General features: G+C 36.6%; 2 protein-coding genes across 4 annotated transcripts in view; both read left to right on the top strand.

Annotated features, from left to right (window-relative positions):
* Positions 1 to 11,547, top strand: part of LOC109054197 (single-stranded DNA-binding protein 3-like) — a 63,620-nt gene extending 52,073 nt beyond the window's left edge. Inside the window, exons 6-18 of one of the 2 annotated variants that reach the window (XM_042777912.1) lie at positions 1,803 to 1,886; positions 4,209 to 4,268; positions 5,802 to 5,868; positions 5,964 to 6,031; positions 6,956 to 7,020; positions 7,152 to 7,197; positions 7,486 to 7,521; positions 8,097 to 8,151; positions 8,646 to 8,716; positions 9,727 to 9,805; positions 9,917 to 9,945; positions 10,052 to 10,153; positions 11,036 to 11,547. In XM_042777912.1, the coding sequence (XP_042633846.1) occupies positions 1,803 to 1,886; positions 4,209 to 4,268; positions 5,802 to 5,868; positions 5,964 to 6,031; positions 6,956 to 7,020; positions 7,152 to 7,197; positions 7,486 to 7,521; positions 8,097 to 8,151; positions 8,646 to 8,716; positions 9,727 to 9,805; positions 9,917 to 9,945; positions 10,052 to 10,153; positions 11,036 to 11,065 (792 nt within the window). In that variant the 3' untranslated portion in view covers positions 11,066 to 11,547. The remainder of the gene's footprint in view (positions 1 to 1,802; positions 1,887 to 4,208; positions 4,269 to 5,801; positions 5,869 to 5,963; positions 6,032 to 6,955; positions 7,021 to 7,151; positions 7,198 to 7,485; positions 7,522 to 8,096; positions 8,152 to 8,645; positions 8,717 to 9,726; positions 9,806 to 9,916; positions 9,946 to 10,051; positions 10,154 to 11,035) is intronic. The other variant, XM_042777919.1, reaches the window with a different exon arrangement.
* Positions 11,548 to 16,665: 5,118 nt separating this feature from the next.
* LOC109054199 (zinc finger protein 622-like) lies at positions 16,666 to 20,773 on the top strand. Of its 2 annotated transcripts, none has more exons than XM_042777898.1 (7): positions 16,666 to 16,825; positions 17,904 to 18,458; positions 18,720 to 18,971; positions 19,049 to 19,211; positions 19,638 to 19,753; positions 19,968 to 20,111; positions 20,310 to 20,773. In XM_042777898.1, the coding sequence occupies exons 2-7, from the start codon at positions 17,906 to 17,908 to the stop codon at positions 20,441 to 20,443; spliced, it is 1,362 nt and encodes a 453-aa protein (XP_042633832.1). In that variant the 5' UTR covers positions 16,666 to 16,825; positions 17,904 to 17,905; the 3' UTR covers positions 20,444 to 20,773. The 2 variants fall into 2 exon arrangements, with proteins under 2 accessions (XP_042633832.1, XP_042633838.1); XM_042777904.1 differs by lacking the exon at positions 16,666 to 16,825 and adding an exon at positions 16,886 to 16,907.
* Positions 20,774 to 21,013: the final 240 nt, after the last annotated feature.

Below are 21,013 nucleotides of genomic sequence, written 5' to 3'. Positions count from 1 at the left end.
AACAGAAAAAAAAAGCTGCATTTGTGTATCAGAGCATCTGCTAGGCCACTTGTCAGACTCTGAATGTGCTGTATCTCATTCGGTTGTGTTATTTTTGTTGGCGTGGGTGGGTCAGTGTTGCACCCTGGGCAGATGTGTTGTTCTGCGGCTGCGCTCTGTTTGGCAGCTCTGGTCATCAGCTTGGAGATTTCCGGTCGTGCCGGATGGATGGTTTCCTCAGCCCCTCTGAAACCAGCGGGAGGGCTCGTCTGAGGTCTGAGCACTGGCCAGAGGTCAAGAGGCGGTAATAAGTACGGGTCACTCACAACCACATATACAGACTCGACAGGGCGGTGAAAAAACTACTGAAACAGCCTCTTCCGCCACCTCCCTCAGAAGATTATTTTCCGTCTTTTGTTTAGTCACTAAACTGCTAAGGCGATCTGTTGACATCAGTATGTTTAGCATAGAAATGTATGCATCTGTATACTGTATATTTTGAAGTCAAATAGTGAAGACGTTCAATGCTCAAACAAATAAATAGTTGCACTTCTGTGAGAAACAGGAACGTGTCTGCTGCTGAGAGGTTTGCTTTGTTAACACTGTCCCCGAGTGGTCCAGAAGAGCTATTGCAGCTGTCCAGCGGCCGTCATTCAGAGTGTATGAATACTGTCAAGCTAACTGCCCCTTTAGGGCCTGAGAATGGAGATTGAAGGGCTCTCTGTTGATAGCCATGCTGGTAAGTGGCAGGTTATTATCTTCTCAAAGGTGTCAGAAGTGATTTTTATTTATCATTCCCCAATGAGGCAGGACTGCAGAGTTACCGTGATTGGATGAACACTTCTGTAGGTGCACGGGACCCATAATGCCATATGTTTCGCATTCAGGCTTGTTGTTCAGGGAGAGGGAGGAAAAGAAGCATAGCTCCTTTGTTGTTTGTTAGTTATTAGTCATATAGTCTCATGTTCCTTATAGAACCCTTTTAGAATTGAGCTCAATGGCCTGTTGATCGTTAACGATCTGCTGCACATACTGTAGACAAACAACGCTGCCAAACTATTTTTACTTGATTTGAAGACAATGTGTGTGGCGTTTGCTCATGCAAAACTAGCCACCATGCTAAAAGGGCCTTGCTATGTGTTTGTTAAGATGTTCTGAGTGAGTGCATCCTTTTTGTTTTCCTTTTTTGAAACTTGTGTACATGTTTTTAATTATTTAAAACTAATATAAAGTTTTATTTTATTTATTGTTATTAGTCAGTATTGGATATTTAAATATGCATTCTCATTTTCTTTAATCTAATTTGATTTTTTAATATATTTATATTTATTTTTTTTTATATTACATTTTTATATAATTACTAATTGTTTAATAATGGGTAATGTAACCTCTAGCAAATATCAAAATGAATATCCATTATTCATACTTTAACACGAATCATATTTTTTTGCATTTTATATTTTTTATGTATTTATTTTATTTGTAATTTAATTTTTTATTGTTTTATTTTACTTTATGCTTTATAAAAAACAAAAAAAAATTGTATCTATATTCAAATTTTTTAAATATAAAATATTTTGAGTAACATCAATTATCATATGAAAATAATTATCTAGCTTTATAATAATAAATAATTAAATAAGTAATGAACTTCACACACTAGTTTAAGATTTCCCACCAGTATTTAGTACCTAGTGAATGGGTTTGAGTGAGTTTGTGTCTTGAGTGTGTTAGTCGTGGGTGTTTGTGTAAGGGCTCCGGCAGCAGCAGGCCTCACTGGAAGGCCTTCTGTGCATCTCTCATCTCCCTCTTCTCTCTTAAAGGGCCCTCCCGGCTCGCAGCCGTCACCACACGCACAGCCTCCCCCACACAATGCCAGCAACCCAATGATGGGACCACACGGCCAGGTAAGACACACAGCAACCCTCACACACACATACACACCATGTCCTTGCTTGCACACTCGGTATACTCACGGTCACACTTGCACACATGAGAACTGTTGGTGGCGCTGGCATCAACTCACTTGGGCAAGATGAACGGTGTAAATCACATGGTTATTTATAATTCTCTGAGTTTGTTGAAGTCCTCTTCTTATACATCTACACAGAAACACACATTCCTAGATCCAGTTGCAGAGTTTGACTTGTTTGTCCTTTGTATGGACTTTAGTCAGGGTTGATGCCATTTTTAAAGGGAAAGTTCAGTCAAAAATGTAAAGTTAATTTCGGTTTCATGTTTCACGTTGTTCTAAATCAGTATGCCTTTCTATCTGTGGATCACAAAAGTCGAAATTTCAAAGAATATGCTGGCCAGTATTTCCAAGCAACTGAAGAGTTCAAGCTTCAAAAAGAACAAACAAGCAACATAAAAGTATGACAAAAGAAAGCCATTTGACTCTTGTGCTATATTTTAAGTCTTCTGAATATAGATTTGATTAAGAAAAGACAGCAATTAAGTTGTTATTAACTGAAAATCTTAAAATCTGCTGTTTCATGATGTCTGAATCTTGAATGAATGGTCCTTTTGAATCTGACGCTATTGTCTTGTTACAACTGCTTTATAGCAGAGTTTGTATTTGCCTCATTTTTGAAGTTTGCATCATTGATTCTGTTACTTTCGTTTTTAATACTGTGAAGATGCTTTGAAACAAGCTCTACTGTGTAAAGTGCTTTAAAAACAAAAGGTGACTTGACTTGACTTGAATCTGATCTTTCCAATTTTTGAGGCTTTTTTCCAGGATTTTTGTTGAAAGAAAGTTCAAAAGAGCAGCATATATTTTAAGGTTTTTGAAATCTTTTGTAACATTATTGTCTTTACTGTTATTAGTAATTATTAATATAAATTTGAATGTCTTTACGATCACCTTTTTGATGCTCCATTCCCCATTCATTAAAATTGTGTGGAAAGGAGCAGCCAGCACAGTATTCAGAATATCTTTTTTTGTGTTGCACAGGAAAAGAAAGTCATTCAGGCTTTTAACGGCATGAGAGTGAAATGATGATGAAAAAACTGTGATCTTTAGATTAAACTAACTAAAAGCAAGGCTGTGAGGAATAGAAGTACAATTCAGTAGGTTGTACATTTACCCAACAAAAGTGGAAAACATATGTTTGAAAATTACATTAAGACTGTACATCCATCCCTCACAGCCTCGTTTTCATTGGCCGTACACTCTTAAGGTCCGTTCCTCCTTTGTCTTCTCTTTCTTTTTTCTTTCTTCCTCCCTCTGTTTCTCTATCCTGGGAGTGTGAAGTATCCTGTAAACCACCCACCCCCTCCATCTAGAGTTGACTCCCTGCGAACCGGATAAATAATTCAGTCTCCTCCTCGTTCTTTGAGATGGGCCTCCACTCCTGCCCTCACCCCACCCCCCATCAATAGCACATTAATATTGTAGAGTCTCCCGCCACACAGCACCCTCATAAACACATACAATACAAAGCACACTGACTGCGCAGAAAACCAAAACAATTGTGCGTAGATGTGAGCTCACATGCCCATACCCACAAAACACAGTGACTTATCAGTTCTCAAAGACACTTCCGCTTCCTTTCTCCAGGAAAAAAAAACACACATACACACTGCATATTAGTGCACTATGGCTGTGCGACATCTTCCTATAGTGGTAAAAACACTCAAGTTAGCTGTTAAAACACATGCACACACACCCTTACGACCTATCGCTCATCCGTTCAGTGCTGACATGTTTCAACAGAGCCCTAAAAGTTGGCACGAGTCTCTCGAGGAGCTTTCCACAGGCCTTGACCACAGAAGTGGCATCGGGTTTCGTCTTTAGACGCACAGCCACATGGCTCTAATGGTTTGTATGTCAGGACGCAGGGCCCTCGTTTGGGTTGTTGTGGTCACTTTCCATCCTGACCAGATTTTCACTTGAGAAGCGTCTAAGTGCAGCCACTCGAGGTCTGACGTTCCTGATGCTCTCCTACGTGTTCGTTGAAACTCCACAAGAGTGTATGTGTGTGCATGTTTAAAATGCAGAGTGGGAGCAGTCTGTGTTGACGGACAGAAGGAGTGATGTCAAATTGTACATATTTGATGTAATCTTGCGTTGGCTTCTGCTCTCCCATGCATCTGTTTGTCCATTCCATCTGCTATAGCCTGGCCTCCTGCACTCATTCATTCTGCTCTTTACAATGCTCTCGCTTTCTTCTTAACTAGGGCAACATGTTGCTAATGATGCCTTTTTCTTCTTCTCCTTCTTTTAGCCTTTTATGTCTCCACGGTACCCTGGTGGACCTCGGCCGTCTCTTCGCATGCCAAATCAGGTACAGAAAACATCATCACACCGTCATGTTGAAATTGCATACAAACAGTTCTTCCTTTTTTACACACCTCTTAAGGGTCACCGAAATCAAGGAAATCCTGGAAATGTCTTTTTGAAGGTCATGGGATTTTCTGTTCAGAATCAATGTTGTTGTTGTTGTATTATGCATGACTCTAATATTTATTTGCTTTTTAATTAATTATTATTTTATTAATTTAATTTATTTTATTTGCTAGAAATTGTATTTTGAGAGTGTTATGTAGTGTTAACTAAAAATAAAATGATGAAATTGTGTTTTTTTTTTAATTGAAAATAACACAAAAATTAATATAAAATATAAATATTAGATAAAAATCTTAAAAACTATGCAAAAATATGGCAGCTAACTTGTTTAAGCTAAAAGATTGAAGTACAAAAATAATTAGAAATAATTTAGAAAAAAAATTAAGCTATATATATATATATATATATATATATATATATATACACAATGAGAAAAACAAAATTTTTAAAACTACAATTAAAATTTTAACTCTAAAAATAAAAGCTAATTGAAAATTATTAAATACTATAATTGTATAATAAATATACTAAAATAACATTGGTGCCTGTCACAATGTCACAAATGTGACTCTGGAGCACAAAACCAGTCTTAAGTCGCTGGGGTATATTTGTAGCACTAGCCAACACCAACAATACACTGAATGGGTCAAAATGATCAATATTTCTTTTATGCCAAAAATCTTTAGGATATTAAGTAAAGATCATGTTCCATGAAGATATTGTGTAAATGTCCTAACATAAATATATCAAAACTTAATTTTTTATTAGTAATATGCATTGCTAAGAACTTCATTTGGGCAACCTTAAAGGTAATTTTCTCAATATTTAGATTATTTTGCACCCTCAGATTCCAGATTTTCAAATAGTTGTATCTCAGCCAAATATTGTCCTATTCTAACAAACCATACATCAATAAAAGCCTATTTATTCAGCTTAATTAACCCTTATGAATGGTTTTGTGGTCCAGGGTCACAAATGTCACTGAAATTAGATGGGCAAAAGGTGGGACACCTAACAGTAGTTGTTTCCATCAAACTTTTGCATACATATGCATGTGACAGATGTTCGACACATTCCTATGATGCCCCAAAATGCTTTTATTTGCAAATAACATGTCATATTTGTGTAAATAGATTTTTAAATTCTATTTACATTCATTCTTCATTATAAATTTAAATGACTTCTGACTGTCACATCAAAGCCAGCTTGTGATGTTTCTATTCTCTGTTGTTCTAATACAAAGTACTGTAGCAATACTGACATTATGTGTAAAGATTTTTAAGGCTAGTTGTGTAAAAGTTTATGAAATTTAGATTTTATACCAATGGACTTCCATTGAAAATAAAGAATTAAAGGAATTTGTTCCTTTTACATGATTCTAGTATAGATAACTAAGTTTGTCACCTCCAGAGTAAACATGATGTACGTTTTCTGTATTTCACTGACCTTCCATCATTTATGTCCTCTTCAGCCTCCTGTAGGGGTTCCAGGTTCACAACCACTACTGCCAAACAGTTTGGACCCAACCAGGCCGCAAGGTAACTTGGTTCTTGGTTCAACACTTCATAACCACAGAGCCATTTACATGCAGACTGATGAAAGACATATTATTGACTGTGTAATATTTTTACAGGACATCCTAACATGGGCGGTCCAATGAGAATGAATCCTCCCAGGGGGATGGGTGGCATGGGCCCTCAGGTAGGCACATATTCTTTATCCTTTGGTAGTCGCCCCAAGTCAAATGCCACAGGACTTAGGTAGTCAGAAACCCTGTTACTCCTCTTTAGTCACCTGTGCTGAAAGCAGAGTTCTCCCCACTTCTCTCTCTCTCTCTCTCTCTCTCTACCCTTCTCGTTTTTGGCAAATGAAATGCCGCACAAATCGGCAGCTGGTGTGGCATCTGTTTGACAAATTGGGAAGAGCACAGAACAAAAGCTTGGGTTAGAAAGTCTCTGTCACACTTTGCCCTCCACCTACGGGCAGCCAGACAGGTGGGCCGCCGTCTGCCTGAGCAGAACTTCGTTAGCATAGTGTCATCCGCATCCCAACCTGTTTGGTTGGATCCCCACCACTATGGATGACAGTGGATTTCCTGCAGCACATAGTTGCTGTGTTTTCAGCCCCACAGCAGAAACAAAAATATTTTTCCCAAATTGTGACCTTAATACCACAAAATAATGCCAAGACAACAACACACCTTTTCAATTCAATGTGCATTTTACATATTTATTATTATTATTATTATTATTAAATATGAATTAAATATTTTTTAAAACTACATTTATATATTTATTTTAATAAATGTTTTTGTATATACTTATTAATGTACAGTATATACACACACAATTATAATTAGAATATAAAATGTAGTTTATTTTAATGTATTTATATGTAATTATTAAATATACAGTTATCATATTTTTTAATGTTTTAATTTATTTTAATACATTTATTAGCATGTAATATAATTCTTATATATATACAATTAGAATCATTATATACAATTTATTTGTTTAGTTATTTATTCATGCATGCATGCAGTTATACTGGTGAATGTTAATGCTGGATTCCAATTCAGACAGATTTTAATGTTTGTGTTTTTATTTTCTTTGTCCATTGTAGAACTATGGTGGTATGAGGCCTCCTCCCAACTCTCTAGGTGGTCCAGGCATGCCCGGAATGAACATGTGAGTTCTTCAACATGAGAACACTCCCTTTTGCCATTTATTTAATCCTGTTAAATCATGTTTGTTAACCTCCTTCTGTCTCTGTTTTGTATTTCTATTTTTTTTTTGCTCTCCACCGCCCCACCTTACAGGGGTCCTGGAGGACGTGGCCCCTGGCCAAACCCCAATGCTAACTCGGTACGTTCACATACATTGCTATCTTTGTGGCTGCAGACAAAGACATGGCATGCAGTATTGCTACACTGACTTTACTGCTGAGAACGTACTGTGGTTGCACCATGATGCAGTGATGGTATCAGATACCTTGCTACTGTATTATATACCAAAGATTATTAAATTCATATTACATAGTATGTTAGTATCATAGTATTATAATTATTAACTGTTGTAGTTTAATTGTCATCAAAATATAATGTTTTTTTGTTGTTGTTGTTGTTGTTGTTGTTGTTGTTGTTGGGTTGACAGATAGCATACTCCTCCTCATCTCCAGGCAACTACGTGGTGAGTACCTTACTTTAGTCAATGTTTTTGTAGTATATATCAATTGTCTTAATGCATAAAAAAGAAACAACTTCCAAGCTGTCTTTGTAATATTTCCTCAAAATGTAATAACTTGCCCAGAAACTACTTAAATTTTTGGATGATGTGACATCAATGTTTCAGGAGTAAAACAGTCTTATGGAAATTAAATAAAATTGTTTGCGTATGCACTTTAAAATTGACCAGTCAAAGAGCATATTGCAGAGATTTTCAGATTTTTGCCACTGCCATTATCTCAGAGAAAAAGAAGTAATTCCTTTTGGAAACTAAAAGCATAACTAAGCAGATATTAAAGTTTCTAAATGTATTGATTTTGCTTTAGCAATTACTATCCTGCTTAGTTTTGCCCCTAGCATTGCCTCTCTTAAAAGTAAAATATCTGCACATTAGTTAAAGCAGCTTAATAGCTCCCCTGTGCCTAGTGCGTCTTTGATTTAAAATCTGCTCCTCTGGTAGATCTCTGATAGTACGGCGAGTACTATTACATACTGAAAAGCTAAGCATGTGTTTGTGTGTGTGTGTGTTTCGTCTCTCAGGGTCCTCCAGGAGGAGGTGGTCCACCAGGAACTCCCATAATGCCAAGCCCAGGAGGTACAGTAGATCTTTTCTGTCGCTCTCACCTCGCCTCTATAATCAACACAGCAGGAAACAGTTTGTGTCTCTCCAGGAAAGAAAGATGCTCAGCACTTCACAAACACCCTGTTTAACACCCTCTCCCTCCCTCCCTCCCTACCCAGCAGCCAATATCACTGCAAGGTTACCTGCACTTCCTCTGGCAGCAAAACAAAACGTGATCAGCACCACCCCTCCCACTTTGTTAATGTAATTCCACTCCCAATGCTTGTGTTTGTGATGTTGAAGCAGAGATTATAGGTGTGACTCTTACTCCACACAGGCCAGAAAAATTTAAAGAAACACATTTATTATGGTGATTATTCCCATCCAGCCATGTTCTGTATTGATCTGGTGTGCTGTTAAAGCATTGGTCATCCATATATGCTTGGAAGTGATTCTGGTCTCTTATTTTGGTGTTGTGCTGGTCTTAGAAACAAATTTAAAAAGCTTTCTGCTCTCTTCTGTTCTAGACTCCACAAACTCCAGTGAAAATATCTACACAATGATGAACCCTATTGGACCAGGAGGAAACAGACCCAGTGTATGCATTACTCCTGTCTAGATATGGATTTTCCAGAACTGCCGTTTAAAAGTTTGGGGTCATTAAAAAATTTCAAGAAGTTTTTGCAAAAAGTCTCTGTTGATTTGGTGCTCAAGAAACATTTCTTGTTTCTGTCAATTTTTCGGTTGCCATTTGTTTCTTAATGTGTTTCTGCGCAAACCGCAATCATTTTTTGTTAGAATTCTTTGATTAATACAAAAGAACAGCAATTTATTTCACATTTAAATCTTTTGAAACATTACAGGTGTCTTTGTCTTCTGTAAAGAATGAAAAGCTGAAAAGCGTTCATTTCTTTCAAAAAATAAATCGTACTCATCCCAAACTGTTGAACAGTAGTGTAAATATATCTCCATGTAATGATTATTTTGACATTTGTAATGTATTTCCAAAGCCACAGCTACACATTTTGATTCCCAAATGCATTAAGTTTAATTGTTTTACAGCTCTTTGGAATATTTGATTCTGATTGGTCAGTTGTGGCATTCAGCAGCCAAATATCTAAAATATCATCATTGCTAAACTGTAGAATTGATTGTTGTTTGATTGCCTTCATACTGTAGTTGTGCTATTTTCTCTACAGCTAGACTGTGCTAGCCCTCATATCACTTCAGTGGTCTCTTTCTTCTTATGTAATGCTACAATTTGAACTCAAATCAATATTTAATGTCCGATTATTTATTTATTTGCTTAAATAGTCATGTAATAAGCTTGATAATGTACAGTCATTCAGTCATTATCACAAAATAAACCCCTTCAGTGTGATTTAAGACCTGTCTGGATTTACTTGTAATAATACGTGCCTGACTGTACATTATGGTTTATTTATATTAATCCTAGTTGTCACATTATGAACATTGTTTTCATAAAAATGCAGGCATGCTCTTAGTGAAATCATCCTTTTCAAATTCATGTTTACGCAGGTTTATTTTACTCAGGGCACTGGATGTGGGATGATTGGTTAAATATGATTGTTCCTCTGTGTTTCTCAGTTCCCCATGGGTCCTGGTCCAGATGGCCCGATGGGCGGCATGGGTGGCATGGAACCTCATCATATCAACGGATCGTTAGGTAAGCATTAAGAATGCAGTGTTAATCAAAATAATATCTATATCTGACTTTAATAAACCACAAAAGGCATTTATTTAATAATGTAATATATACTATATTTCTTTATTTCAGGCTCTGGTGACATGGATGGGTTGCCAAAGGTAAAGAAGGTTTTAGTTTGTGAATCTGAGTTTTTTTTTTTTTTTCTTTTCTTTTCTTTTCACATCTCATCCTGAACTGTTTTTGTCAAACCTCTCTTTCGTTCAGAACTCCCCCAACAACATGGCAGGGATGAACAACCCACCAGGCACACCGCGGGATGATGGAGAAATGGGAGGAAACTTCCTCAATCCATTCCAAAGTGAAAGTGTGAGTAGATTCTGATCCAAACCCGGAGACCTGTCACTCCCCTCACCTGCCAATCATAAGCACTATCCTCCAAAGGTTTGGGGTCAGTCATAATTATTTATTTTTTTATTTTTATTTTTTTAAGAAAGATATTACAGTAGTATTTTTATTCAGCAAATATGTCACCAAAAGTGACAGTAAAGACAATGTTACAAAATATTTCTAATTAAAATAATTGCTTTTCTATTCATCAAAAAATCCTGAAAAAAAAAAAAATCCACAAAAATATGTATATATTTATAATAAGAAATGTTTTTGACCACGTATTAGAATGATTTCTAAAGGATCATGTGACACTGATCATGAAGACTGGAATAATGGCTGCTGGAAATTCAGCTTTGCCATCACAGGAATAAATAACATTTTAAAATGTTTATTAAAATAGAAAAGAGTTCCTAGTTAAAGAGTCACAATATTACTATTTTTACTGTATATTTGATTAAATAAATGCAGCCTTGGTGAGCATATGCTTGTATGATTTAAAAATCTCTCTGACCCCAGACTTTTGTACAGTAGTGTAGCTCCTCCCAGCAGGCACTTAGAAGGCCCTTATAATAGGCAAGAATATCAAATCAAAAAAATTAAGTGATTTGTAAGTGTTATTGATTGAGTGCTGGGAATGACTTTTGTTATAAAAGACCAGCTGTTTCCTGGACAGACACTTTAAGGTTTTTATTTCCAAGTGTTCTGTCCTTTGGTGACTGCTTTGTCAACAAAATCATGCATTTTCTTGCTGTATGTTTGGGACGGTAATGACATAACCATCCTGTATTTGCTCTGTGTGGAGTTCTCATGATCTCACATCCGCTATATACCCCCCCCCTCCCCTTTGTCTCTTTCCAGTATTCACCCAACATGACGATGAGTGTGTGATTTCTTCTTATTTTATTGTTTTATTTGGGGTTTTCTTTTTTGCTTTGTTCAAACTCCCTCCGACTGCCCCGCTCCTTTTTTAACCCCTTCCCCCCTTCACGTCGATCAACCCCCGGCACCCTCTGCCCACGGAACTCTGGCTTTTTCTGCACAGCCTTCTGGGATGCCCCACGAGCAGAGGACTCACATGAAAGTGGCCCATCCCAGCTTGTGCAAAATGGCCACCAGCAACAGGAAACAGTCCCAGAGCCACAGGAAGAGCTTGTTGAGCGAATCTCCCTGCCTTCCGGACTTCCTCACCGGTTCAGGACACTAACGGGGGTGAACACACAAAGGAAGGCAGGTGTGTGTGTGTGTTTGAGCAGACACACGCTTCCCCGGGCTGCTCACTTTATGAACTCACTCCACTTTTTTGATTCATTTTTTTAATCTTTGAATGGATGCAGTCATTTTTACAGTGGAAATATCTGCACCTTTTTCCTCCATTAAGTTGTGTACATGCAAGAGGAAACTCATTATGATGGTTTCGGCAATGAACGTTTTCATTATTCTGTGTATGTATTGTATTATTATCAATTGTTGATTTTATTTTTATTAATATTGTATTGATGGTTATTGGTTAGGTTTGAATCTTTTTTTGAAAGGGGCACATTATATGTAAACCGCAAATTCGACAGAAAAAAAGCACACATCCATAATGCACAATAACAGAGTCGTGACTTTTGTAGGAAGTCTACACTACGTTTTGTGTTTGCTGTGAAATCTTACCTCCCGCTGATTAAAAAGGTAGCCGTACCTTTTCTTCTACGTCTCTAATATATACAGGAAATGTAGTTTCATTGTCCCTGTAAAGTGAACGTCTGAGGGCAAGAGGCGCAAGGCCCAAACCAGCAGCGACTTTAACCTCTCAGACCAGCCTGTGTCCCCGACAACGTGTTTTAGAGTCTCAGTCTGTAGAGAGGAAGTGATGTCATAACAGAGCTGAAAACATGCGGTTAAACAACTAACTTGACTCCAACACATGACAGATGTCTGCTCACCATGATTCACAACTTATTTATTTGTTGTTTTTGTTCATGAATTGATTTATCGTGCACACGTCTCGCATGCGACCCGTCAGGACATATTGTACACATGTAAATATGCCAGTCTTAAGATACCTCCTGAAGATTTGTATTATTGTGTCCCTCGCCAGAGACCCACATGCTTTCCTTCTGCATGAATCTGAACAGGGTGTCTCTAGTCACATGACATTTGAGTACAAATGAGGTTCCTGTTGACTTGGTGCTCATCATACTGGATATTTTTTCAGGTGCGGGAATAGAGCCTTCCTCCTCAAACACATTTTGTTAAGTATGTGTTCCATATTATGTCTAATCATCTTCAGAAACATGAGATGTCAGTCATATCCTGAGCTTATGAGATGAGGGGATAATAATAGGACGTCCAGGGACTACTGAATGAGGGTTATATGAACTAAATGTGCTCACAGACTGTGTTTCATAATATTGGCATGCATTTTTTTCGTTTTGTCTTTTGCATTTGGTGTATATTCTGTCAGTCTTTTAAAGGGATGGTCCACCCCAAAATGAAAATTCTGTCATTATTTACATGTGTCATTCCAAAACTGTGACTTTCTAACTAAAGAGTTTCAATTGCCATTTTCTTTTGTTGTTAGTTTTTGTTTGTATTTTTTGTGTATATGGTGAATTTTTATTGGTTATTGTTATTATTTCTTGTTATTCTGTATTTTTTCTGTATTGTTATTCTGTATCTTCAGTCTATCTTGTTAAAGAAGATATTTTGAAGAATGTTATTAACTAAACTGTTTGGGTTCCCATTGACTTCCATTGTAATTCTTGGCCATAGAGTGGAAGTCAATGGAAACCAAAACTTTTTGGTTACCAACATTCTTCAAAATATCTTATTTTATTTTGCGCTGAAAGTCAAACGGGTTTGGAATGAGATGAGGGTGAGTGATTTTTGGGTGGTCTTATCTCTTGAAACAAAATGTGTTTTTGGAAGTAGGGGTCTCTGTGAAATGGTTATTAGGGGTCAGAAGGAACCGGTAAATATCAGAGCTAAATGCTAAAATCCTCCTGCTGATTCCATACACACACATTAATCACACAGCACCTGTTTTAAGTTCTCCACAGCTGGATGACACGATGTACACAGAGAAACACATTTATACAGCATCTTTCTTATTTTATTACTTAGTTGGTTTGTAAATACTGTAAAATGCATTTTGATATCATTGACATGTTTTGATATTTCAGTCACTACCAATGAATACTATGAGATCTTGGGGGGAAAAAGTGTAAAGGAAGAACCCACGTTTGTAGTTAAAGAGTCACCATTCTCTGTCCTTGACTCTGTACAGATGTACTAAATCATGCAAATGTAAAGTTTTTTCAGCCTCTACTTAGTAAACGAGCGCTCATGTCTTAGGAGAATAGGAAAGTAAGGGGTGTTTGAAGCGGTACCATTCACTCCTCGTATGCGGAGGGCGAAAGCCTCACGATGCATCCGTTCTGTCTTGGACGTGTCCTCACTTTGCACTTTCCAGACAGCAGCCCACCTTTTAACACATTGCCTATGTGGACATACATGGACACAGGATTTGTCTCTTTATGTGCAAAAGGGACCACCCATTGCAAACTTTACTATGAAGGATTTTTATCTATTTAAATGAAAAAAACAGACAAAAAAAGGTTAAAACTCGTTCAGAGTAGGGATTTAAAAGAAAAAAAGGTCATAAAAAGGAGGGAAGTGTCCTTCCCGTTCTCTTGAGATTGTTTTATAGGTTGCGGTTTCTTCTCCTCGGCCAGTACTCTGTATGTAAACCACTCACGTCGTTGGCCATCTCTGTAATTCTATTGTGACGCTGTACGATACTGTAACATTAGCGAGGAGACGAGGTGCGGAGGGGCTTCAGATGCAGGAAAGAAAAGAAATCCTCCTCCACTGTTGTTCTTTCTGACAAATGAAAAGCAGTATTGAGTATAAAGCAGTCTGTCTCCTAGGTTTGCTTTGTATTTCATGTTTAGGGTAGTTCGGATCCTTGTCTTAGGGACTCTTTCTGTCTTGTGTAGTAAATTAAGATGTTCTTTCTTTATATTGTAAAGTTTCTTTTAGATTTAAAAGTTGCTTATTAAAAAAGGATGGAAAAAGTGCTTCAATAATGTTTTTTTTTTTTCTCGCTTTGGTTTTGTTTTTTCATGGAGTTGTCGCTTATTTTTTGCTTGTCCCTTCGTTGTAGATACAAATTTAAGACTAATAAAATAACATAACCCCTTTTACCAAGACTTTCTTCTCTCCCAGCTCTTAATTTATTATTAAAACACTTTACTTTGAATTGTGTGGGTTCTTTTTATGCATCCTGTTCACTTCACCTGCTTTAGTAAAGTACCACTTTTAAGATTTTTAAGTTTATTAAAGTCTCTTATGCTCACATTTCATTGCATTTAGTTGATCAGAAATTCATTAAAAACATGAATATTGTGAAATATTATATAAAATAACTAATAACTCTATATTCTAGTGTATTTCTAAAAAGTTATTTATTCCTTTGACGGCAAAACTGAGTTTGCAGCATCATTACTGCAGTATTTAGTGTCACATGATACTTCAGAAATCATTTTAATATGCTGATCATTTTTCATCAATGTTGAAAACAGTTGTGCTGCTCAATATTTTTGCAGAAATATAGATTTTGTCATGATTATTTGATGAATAGTTCAAAAGAACATTTGTTTGGTAGAGAAATATTTTGTAATAATATAAATTACAGTTTTGATCAATTAATGCATCCTTGCTGAATAAAAGTATTAATGTAATTAAAAACAAACAAATAAAAATGACCGAGTCTGTAGTTAATGGGGCATTTTCTTTTTTTCTTTTTTTTTGCATTTAATTTTCCCCCAGTCAACTTATAATGACTATTTACATGCACATCTCACACTGATTATGCAAATTAACCTGATAATATATGAGGTCATAAATGCCTTGGCTTAAACAACTTTCTTTTATCAGGAAAAGGTCATAAATAATTTTTAAATTCTGTATTCAGATTCCAAATAGCATTTCATTGAATTTTATTATTGAAAAGGTCAGTAAATTAATTTACTTCAAAAGTGTCAGGAAAGACATTGTTTACAAATGTAAAAATTGTTAAAAATGTATTTCAAATCAGTGCTCTTTTGTTCCTATTCATGTTTTCCACAAAAATATTACACAGCAAAGCCGTTCTCAACATAATAATAATAATAAAAATGTTTCTTTAGCAACAAATCAGCTATGCATAACATGAATACATTTTAAAATAAATTAATAAGAATAAAAAAACTGTTCTTTCAATAAATTATTTCTCAAAATCACATTTTCGGTCAAATATATGCAGCCTTTGCAAGTAAAAGAAACTTATTTTAAAAACAATGTTAAAATTAATGTTATTATAATCTTAATTATTCAAAACGTTTGACTGGAAGTGTTAGTGTATGTTATATTTCAGATTAAACATTATGAAGGTGTGTGTTCTGTGGACTGTGTTGGTGAGGTCTCCTCTGTCAGAGGTCTCTGGTTTCATCCTCTCTCTCTCTCTCGTCCCCTGAGAGCTGTGTACGGCACCAACATCAATCTCTCTGGCCCCTCTCCTGTGTCTGAAGAGGAGGGAACGGCCGTTATAAATCACCACTGCTTTTCTCCTCGGGAAGAGTGTGAATATTAATTAATGTGGTGAAACAGTGACCCTTTGGCCACAATTAATTTCATCTGAGTGGTGCCAGCTAGAACTCATACAAACAGCATTAATGCTATTAAGACTCCAAGGTTATGATGTCCCTGAGGTATAGAAATATTCCAACTTCCAGATTATACACGATCATCGTGATGAAAAAGAAAGTGCTGATTGAAATGTCGTCTCCATACAGATTTACCAGTGTCAGGTGAATGGGAAACACACTGCAATTGCTTACAAATTAATTATTAAAACATGCATTGAATTCATTCCTCAGATGTCCATGAGCTCTGAATCATGGATAAAGTGGGCTACACAAGGGCACAATATTTGTTCGTAACAGTTTTGCAGGAATGATCGTTATCTCCTAAATGACCTTTTGTAATAGGGGAGAGTATCAGTGTGTTTGATTTTTTTACGCTTATAAGCTTATCATTGCTCACCTATATTAATTAAATACATGTAGCATTATGGACCATGTTTTTGATCCTTTTATTGCATATCTTTGACTCATTCACAGGAAATTGTGCCATGGGTGGTTGAAATTTTGTAGATTTTTAAAAAAAAATTTCAGCTGTAAATACATCTGGTTAACGCTGTTAATTATGATTAATATATAGTGTTGCAGAGTAAATCACACATTACAAACAAACAAATAAATAAATAAATACATTTAAGACATTATGCATTTCATAAAAAATAAACAGTGAAAACATAGTATTGTAATTAATTTACAAATAAGATCAGTTTCGCGTGGTTTATTCTTAATAACCTCTCTGAGATGCCCTGATTTTACTGAAACCGAAAACCACCTAATGTTACAGCTCGAATCACAGACGTTTGACACGTTCGCGAAAGATTGTGATGTCCAGAAGACGTCGTTTATCCTCCATACCGCAGGGCGGCGCAGTGTCCGTGAGTTCACTTGTGTCCAGGTTTAAAGGTTCTTGTTTCTTCATCCTCGTGTCGTCAGAACTGTGAGGCTGTAAACATCTACTACTGGGGAGGATCAAATAAACCAAGTAAGACCACACTCACTTTCGGTCTGTGAAATTGCTGTGATATTGAAGTAATTCTATAGAGATTTAACACGTTAGTCTTGTTGTGAGTATGCGCAGATATTAAATGATTTAATGGTTTGGTAACACTGTCGTGTTGATATAAAGAAACGTTACGTAAGGAACGTCAAATGCTAAAACGTTATGCTTTTATCTTATTTAATGTAGCAGAGACCGGAGATAGTTGTCGTACATCAGTATAATACATCAGTATTACATAACATACAATAAATACAGGTTTTGAATCAAACTGTCCAGTTGTACAAAAAAAAAAAAATTCTGTAGAAGTGGTTTGGTATAGTTGTGTCAAACCTCAAGCTCAATGTTGTGTTAAATTACAATTTTGACAAATGTTATGAATTGTATCTTGTATCTTTGCTGTTATTTCACTGTTTATTGATTACATAATTTTGGACAAAACAGTATTTCGATATATTGTTTCCATGTTCAGAATAACTTATCAGAATTCAGTTTAGACACTCCCACACACACTGATGCGGACAAACTTATGAACTGATGTTAATATAACACAGAGCAACATTTTTGCAAATTTATATAGCATTGCACAAACAACTCTTAAACTTTTTCACAACAGTAGCATTTGATAATGTCTAAATATTTGTCCAAATGCAGAAATAAGTAATTACGAAAAGCATATTCTGTTCTCAGCACCTAGGAATTGCACAACTTATTGTCTCTACAACATAGTACATAATATTTGTATCACTAATCAGCCGCCAAACATTCACTTTTAAATGCATTTGCTCTATTTTAACTTAAATACTGTTTTAATTGAAAAATAATATATTAAATTTTTAATAGAAATCAATAGTGTTTACTTTAGAGGTGAATATTGTTTAATAGCATGAAAAAAATAGAAAATATTAAATTAAAAATATTATTAAAGTAAAATATAATACTGAAATAATATATAATGCTTATTGTCTTTGGGCAGTTTTGACTGCCAGGATCACAAGTGTGACCCAAATTTAAAAATACTGGGAAAGAATTTGATTCATAATCATTGTATGTTTTTCTGCAGTCATGTCGTACACGTGCATCAACTGCCGTGTGCAGTTCTCTGACGGTGAGGTCCAGCGGGCACATTATAAAACAGACTGGCACCGCTACAATCTGAAGAGAAAGGTTGCAGACATGCCTCCGGTCACCGCAGAAAACTTCCAGGAGCGAGTGCTGATGCAGCGTGCTGCAGCCGAGCAGCAGAGTCAGAGCGGCGGACACAGCTCGGTCTACTGCGCCACCTGCAACAAAAAATTCTCCACTGACAATGCTCACAGCAATCACATCCAATCCAATAAACACCAGCAGGCTGAGAGGAAAGCCCTGGCTGCCGCCCAGGAGACTGTCCAGCGAATGAACGAGAAGAATCTGGAGAAAGGGGCGGAGCTCGATAAAGACGCACAGAACGAAGCGCTTCAGAAAGCACTCAGGGAGCAGCAGAGACACACCCCCTCTAAAGCCACAGCCACAGAGAAACGGGTCACAGTGCGGCCGGACAAACCACCTCGGCTTCAGTGGTTCGAGCAGCAGGCCAAGAAGATCGCAGCGGAGGAAGGTGAAGAAGAAGAGGAGGAGGGTAAGAATGATTTACAATAAAACACAATTTTAATTTCAGTTTTTCTCACTTTTGGCTTGCTCTGTTATCTACTGTCGAGCTGTTGAAATTCAGTTAGTTCCACAATTGATGAATTTTAAAACATAAAAGCTGCAATTGTCATGTTTTAAAATAGTCATAAAGCTGCTTTGAAACAATCTGTATTGTAGAAAGTTTCATTTAAATAAATCTGACTGATTTGCTTTGGAACTGCTAATTAAGTATCTTTGTTTTTCTTTGAAGAATGGGAGGATGTTGATGAGGATATGGATGGTGATGATGATGAAGAAGAAGAAGAGGAGGAGGAGATGGAGGAGGAATCCACGTCTGGGGCAGCTCTGGTCCCCGGGGCAGTCCCAGTGACAGACTGTCTGTTCTGCGGACATCATTCACGCACGCTCACCCGAAATATGACACACATGTCCAAAACACACAGCTTCTTCCTCCCTGATATTGAGTATCTGGTGGACCTGAGAGGACTTATTTCATACCTCGGTAAGCCAGAGAGAGAACTGAAGGTATGAACTTTTTGTTTGTTTGTTAGAATTTGTTATCAATGTGTTTCTCTGTAGGAGAGAAGGTTGGTGTTGGTAAGGTGTGTTTATGGTGTAATGAAAAAGGGAAGTCATTCTATTCTACTGAAGCGGTTCAGGCACACATGACCGACAAGAGTCACTGCAAACTACTCACAGACGGAGATGCCACCCTTGAGTTCGCTGACTTCTATGACTTCAGGTACATAGACATTTGTTAAGTTTTGTTGGATTGTCATTTTAGATTACATGATTTAGAATTAAATAGATAATGACTGTGAGCTGTGCATCTTGCTTAATGTTAGTTTCTGTATACAAATTTTAACATTTCAAGTTGTATTAACCCTAGATACTAATTTTAACAAGCATCTATGACTTTAGAAATAAAAAGTACTTATAAATTAACATTAACCTACATTAATAAATGTATCAGTAATGAAAAAAATGTAGATTTTTTGTTTTTGTTTTTCAATTTTAAATAGATTTGTCATGTCATTTAAGAAATTTTTAGTTGTAACATCAGGATAGAAATAGTGTTCACCATCACTGAGGTTCTGGGTTTAAGCACCATCAGCAGTAATGGAATATTTAAATGTGAGCAGTAATCATTGTTCCTCTAAACGTTCAGGAGCAGTTATCCTGATGCTAAAGATGGAGATGATGTGGAGATGAAGGATGGTGAACCGCCTGATGAAAAGGCTGTAGAGTTTGATGATGAGACGCTGGAGCTCACGTTGCCCTCAGGTACTGATGGACAGCTGTATTTAAAACATTTATTTATAATGGTTGTGTTATGACATTTAATTGATATTTAGATGAAATATTAAGCATGCCAGGAAATCTTTGCATTTGAAGAAGATTTACACCTAATTTTTAATATTTTTTTTCTATATTTGGTATTTTAAATTGAAATTATAATGCATATAAAACCAAACTTTGTTTTTGCTGTGTGCTGCAGGTGCTAAGATTGGCCATCGCTCCCTAATGAGGTACTATAAGCAGAGGTTTGGTGTCCAGAGGGCGTTGGTTCCAGCTCATAACCAGAAGGCTGTTGGTCGAGTCCTTAAACAGTACAAAGCACTTGGATGGGCAGGGGACTTTGGTAAGTTGGGTTTGCAAAGTCAGGACTGTCAAGAGGGGCCCAGTAAAGATTTTAGTGATGGTCCAGGCAAGCATTTATCCAGCATTTGGTTTTGTAAATGTGGCAGATCACGTGGCTCTTCTTTTCCCGATATTTGTCTGGTGTGTTATTTCGGATGGTTAACTTTATTTCTGCACCACTGACTGTCTTCTCTTGCAGGTAAAGGCTTTGTGAGCCAGCAGCAGAAGGACATGCAGTATGTGCGGAGGATGAAGTCCAAGTGGATGCTGAAGATGGGCATGAACAGTAACGCCACCAAACAGACCCATTTCAGAGCTCAAGTCATGTTCTAAACCAATTAACCTTCAGCATCAGTAGACATGCAACTTTTCAGAGTTCATAGCAGTATTCTGTGTGTTGATTCAGCTTTGATGTAAATTGCTGCTAATGTGGAACTTCATACATGAATGTTTAAGACAACAACATCCACGGTGTATAAGGAAACACTGTGCTTTAGATATAAAAAATAATGGAGATCCAAATTCTATGTTTTTCCAGCATCAACATGAGATTGCTGTTCATAATGACCTATATTACCATTTCCATGTTGAATACTCCTATTAAAAGACAAAACATTATGTAGACCAACTGTAAAAATTGTCAATAAAATAAGCAATGCCTGACATGATGTTTGGTATTTTTTTCAGAAAATAAAGATAAAATATATTGTCAGTTAAAACTTACACAATGTTATTGTTGTGTAATATGTGTGGCTGAAATGATAAAAAAAAAAGGTACAATAATAATTCAGTCAGGAACCAAATGCTTATCCTCTGAATAAATGTGTGCCGTTGTATTCCTGGCCAATATACCGCGATGTTTCACCTTGTAATCCTGTTGCAGAAACTCAAAGGTCACGAGGA

Source organism: Cyprinus carpio, chromosome A2 (assembly GCF_018340385.1).
Source record: "Cyprinus carpio isolate SPL01 chromosome A2, ASM1834038v1, whole genome shotgun sequence".
In the NCBI taxonomy this organism is placed as follows: domain Eukaryota; kingdom Metazoa; phylum Chordata; class Actinopteri; order Cypriniformes; family Cyprinidae; genus Cyprinus; species Cyprinus carpio.
Note: the sequence above shows the minus strand (reverse complement) of the source record. Positions and strands in the feature narration are given on the sequence as shown.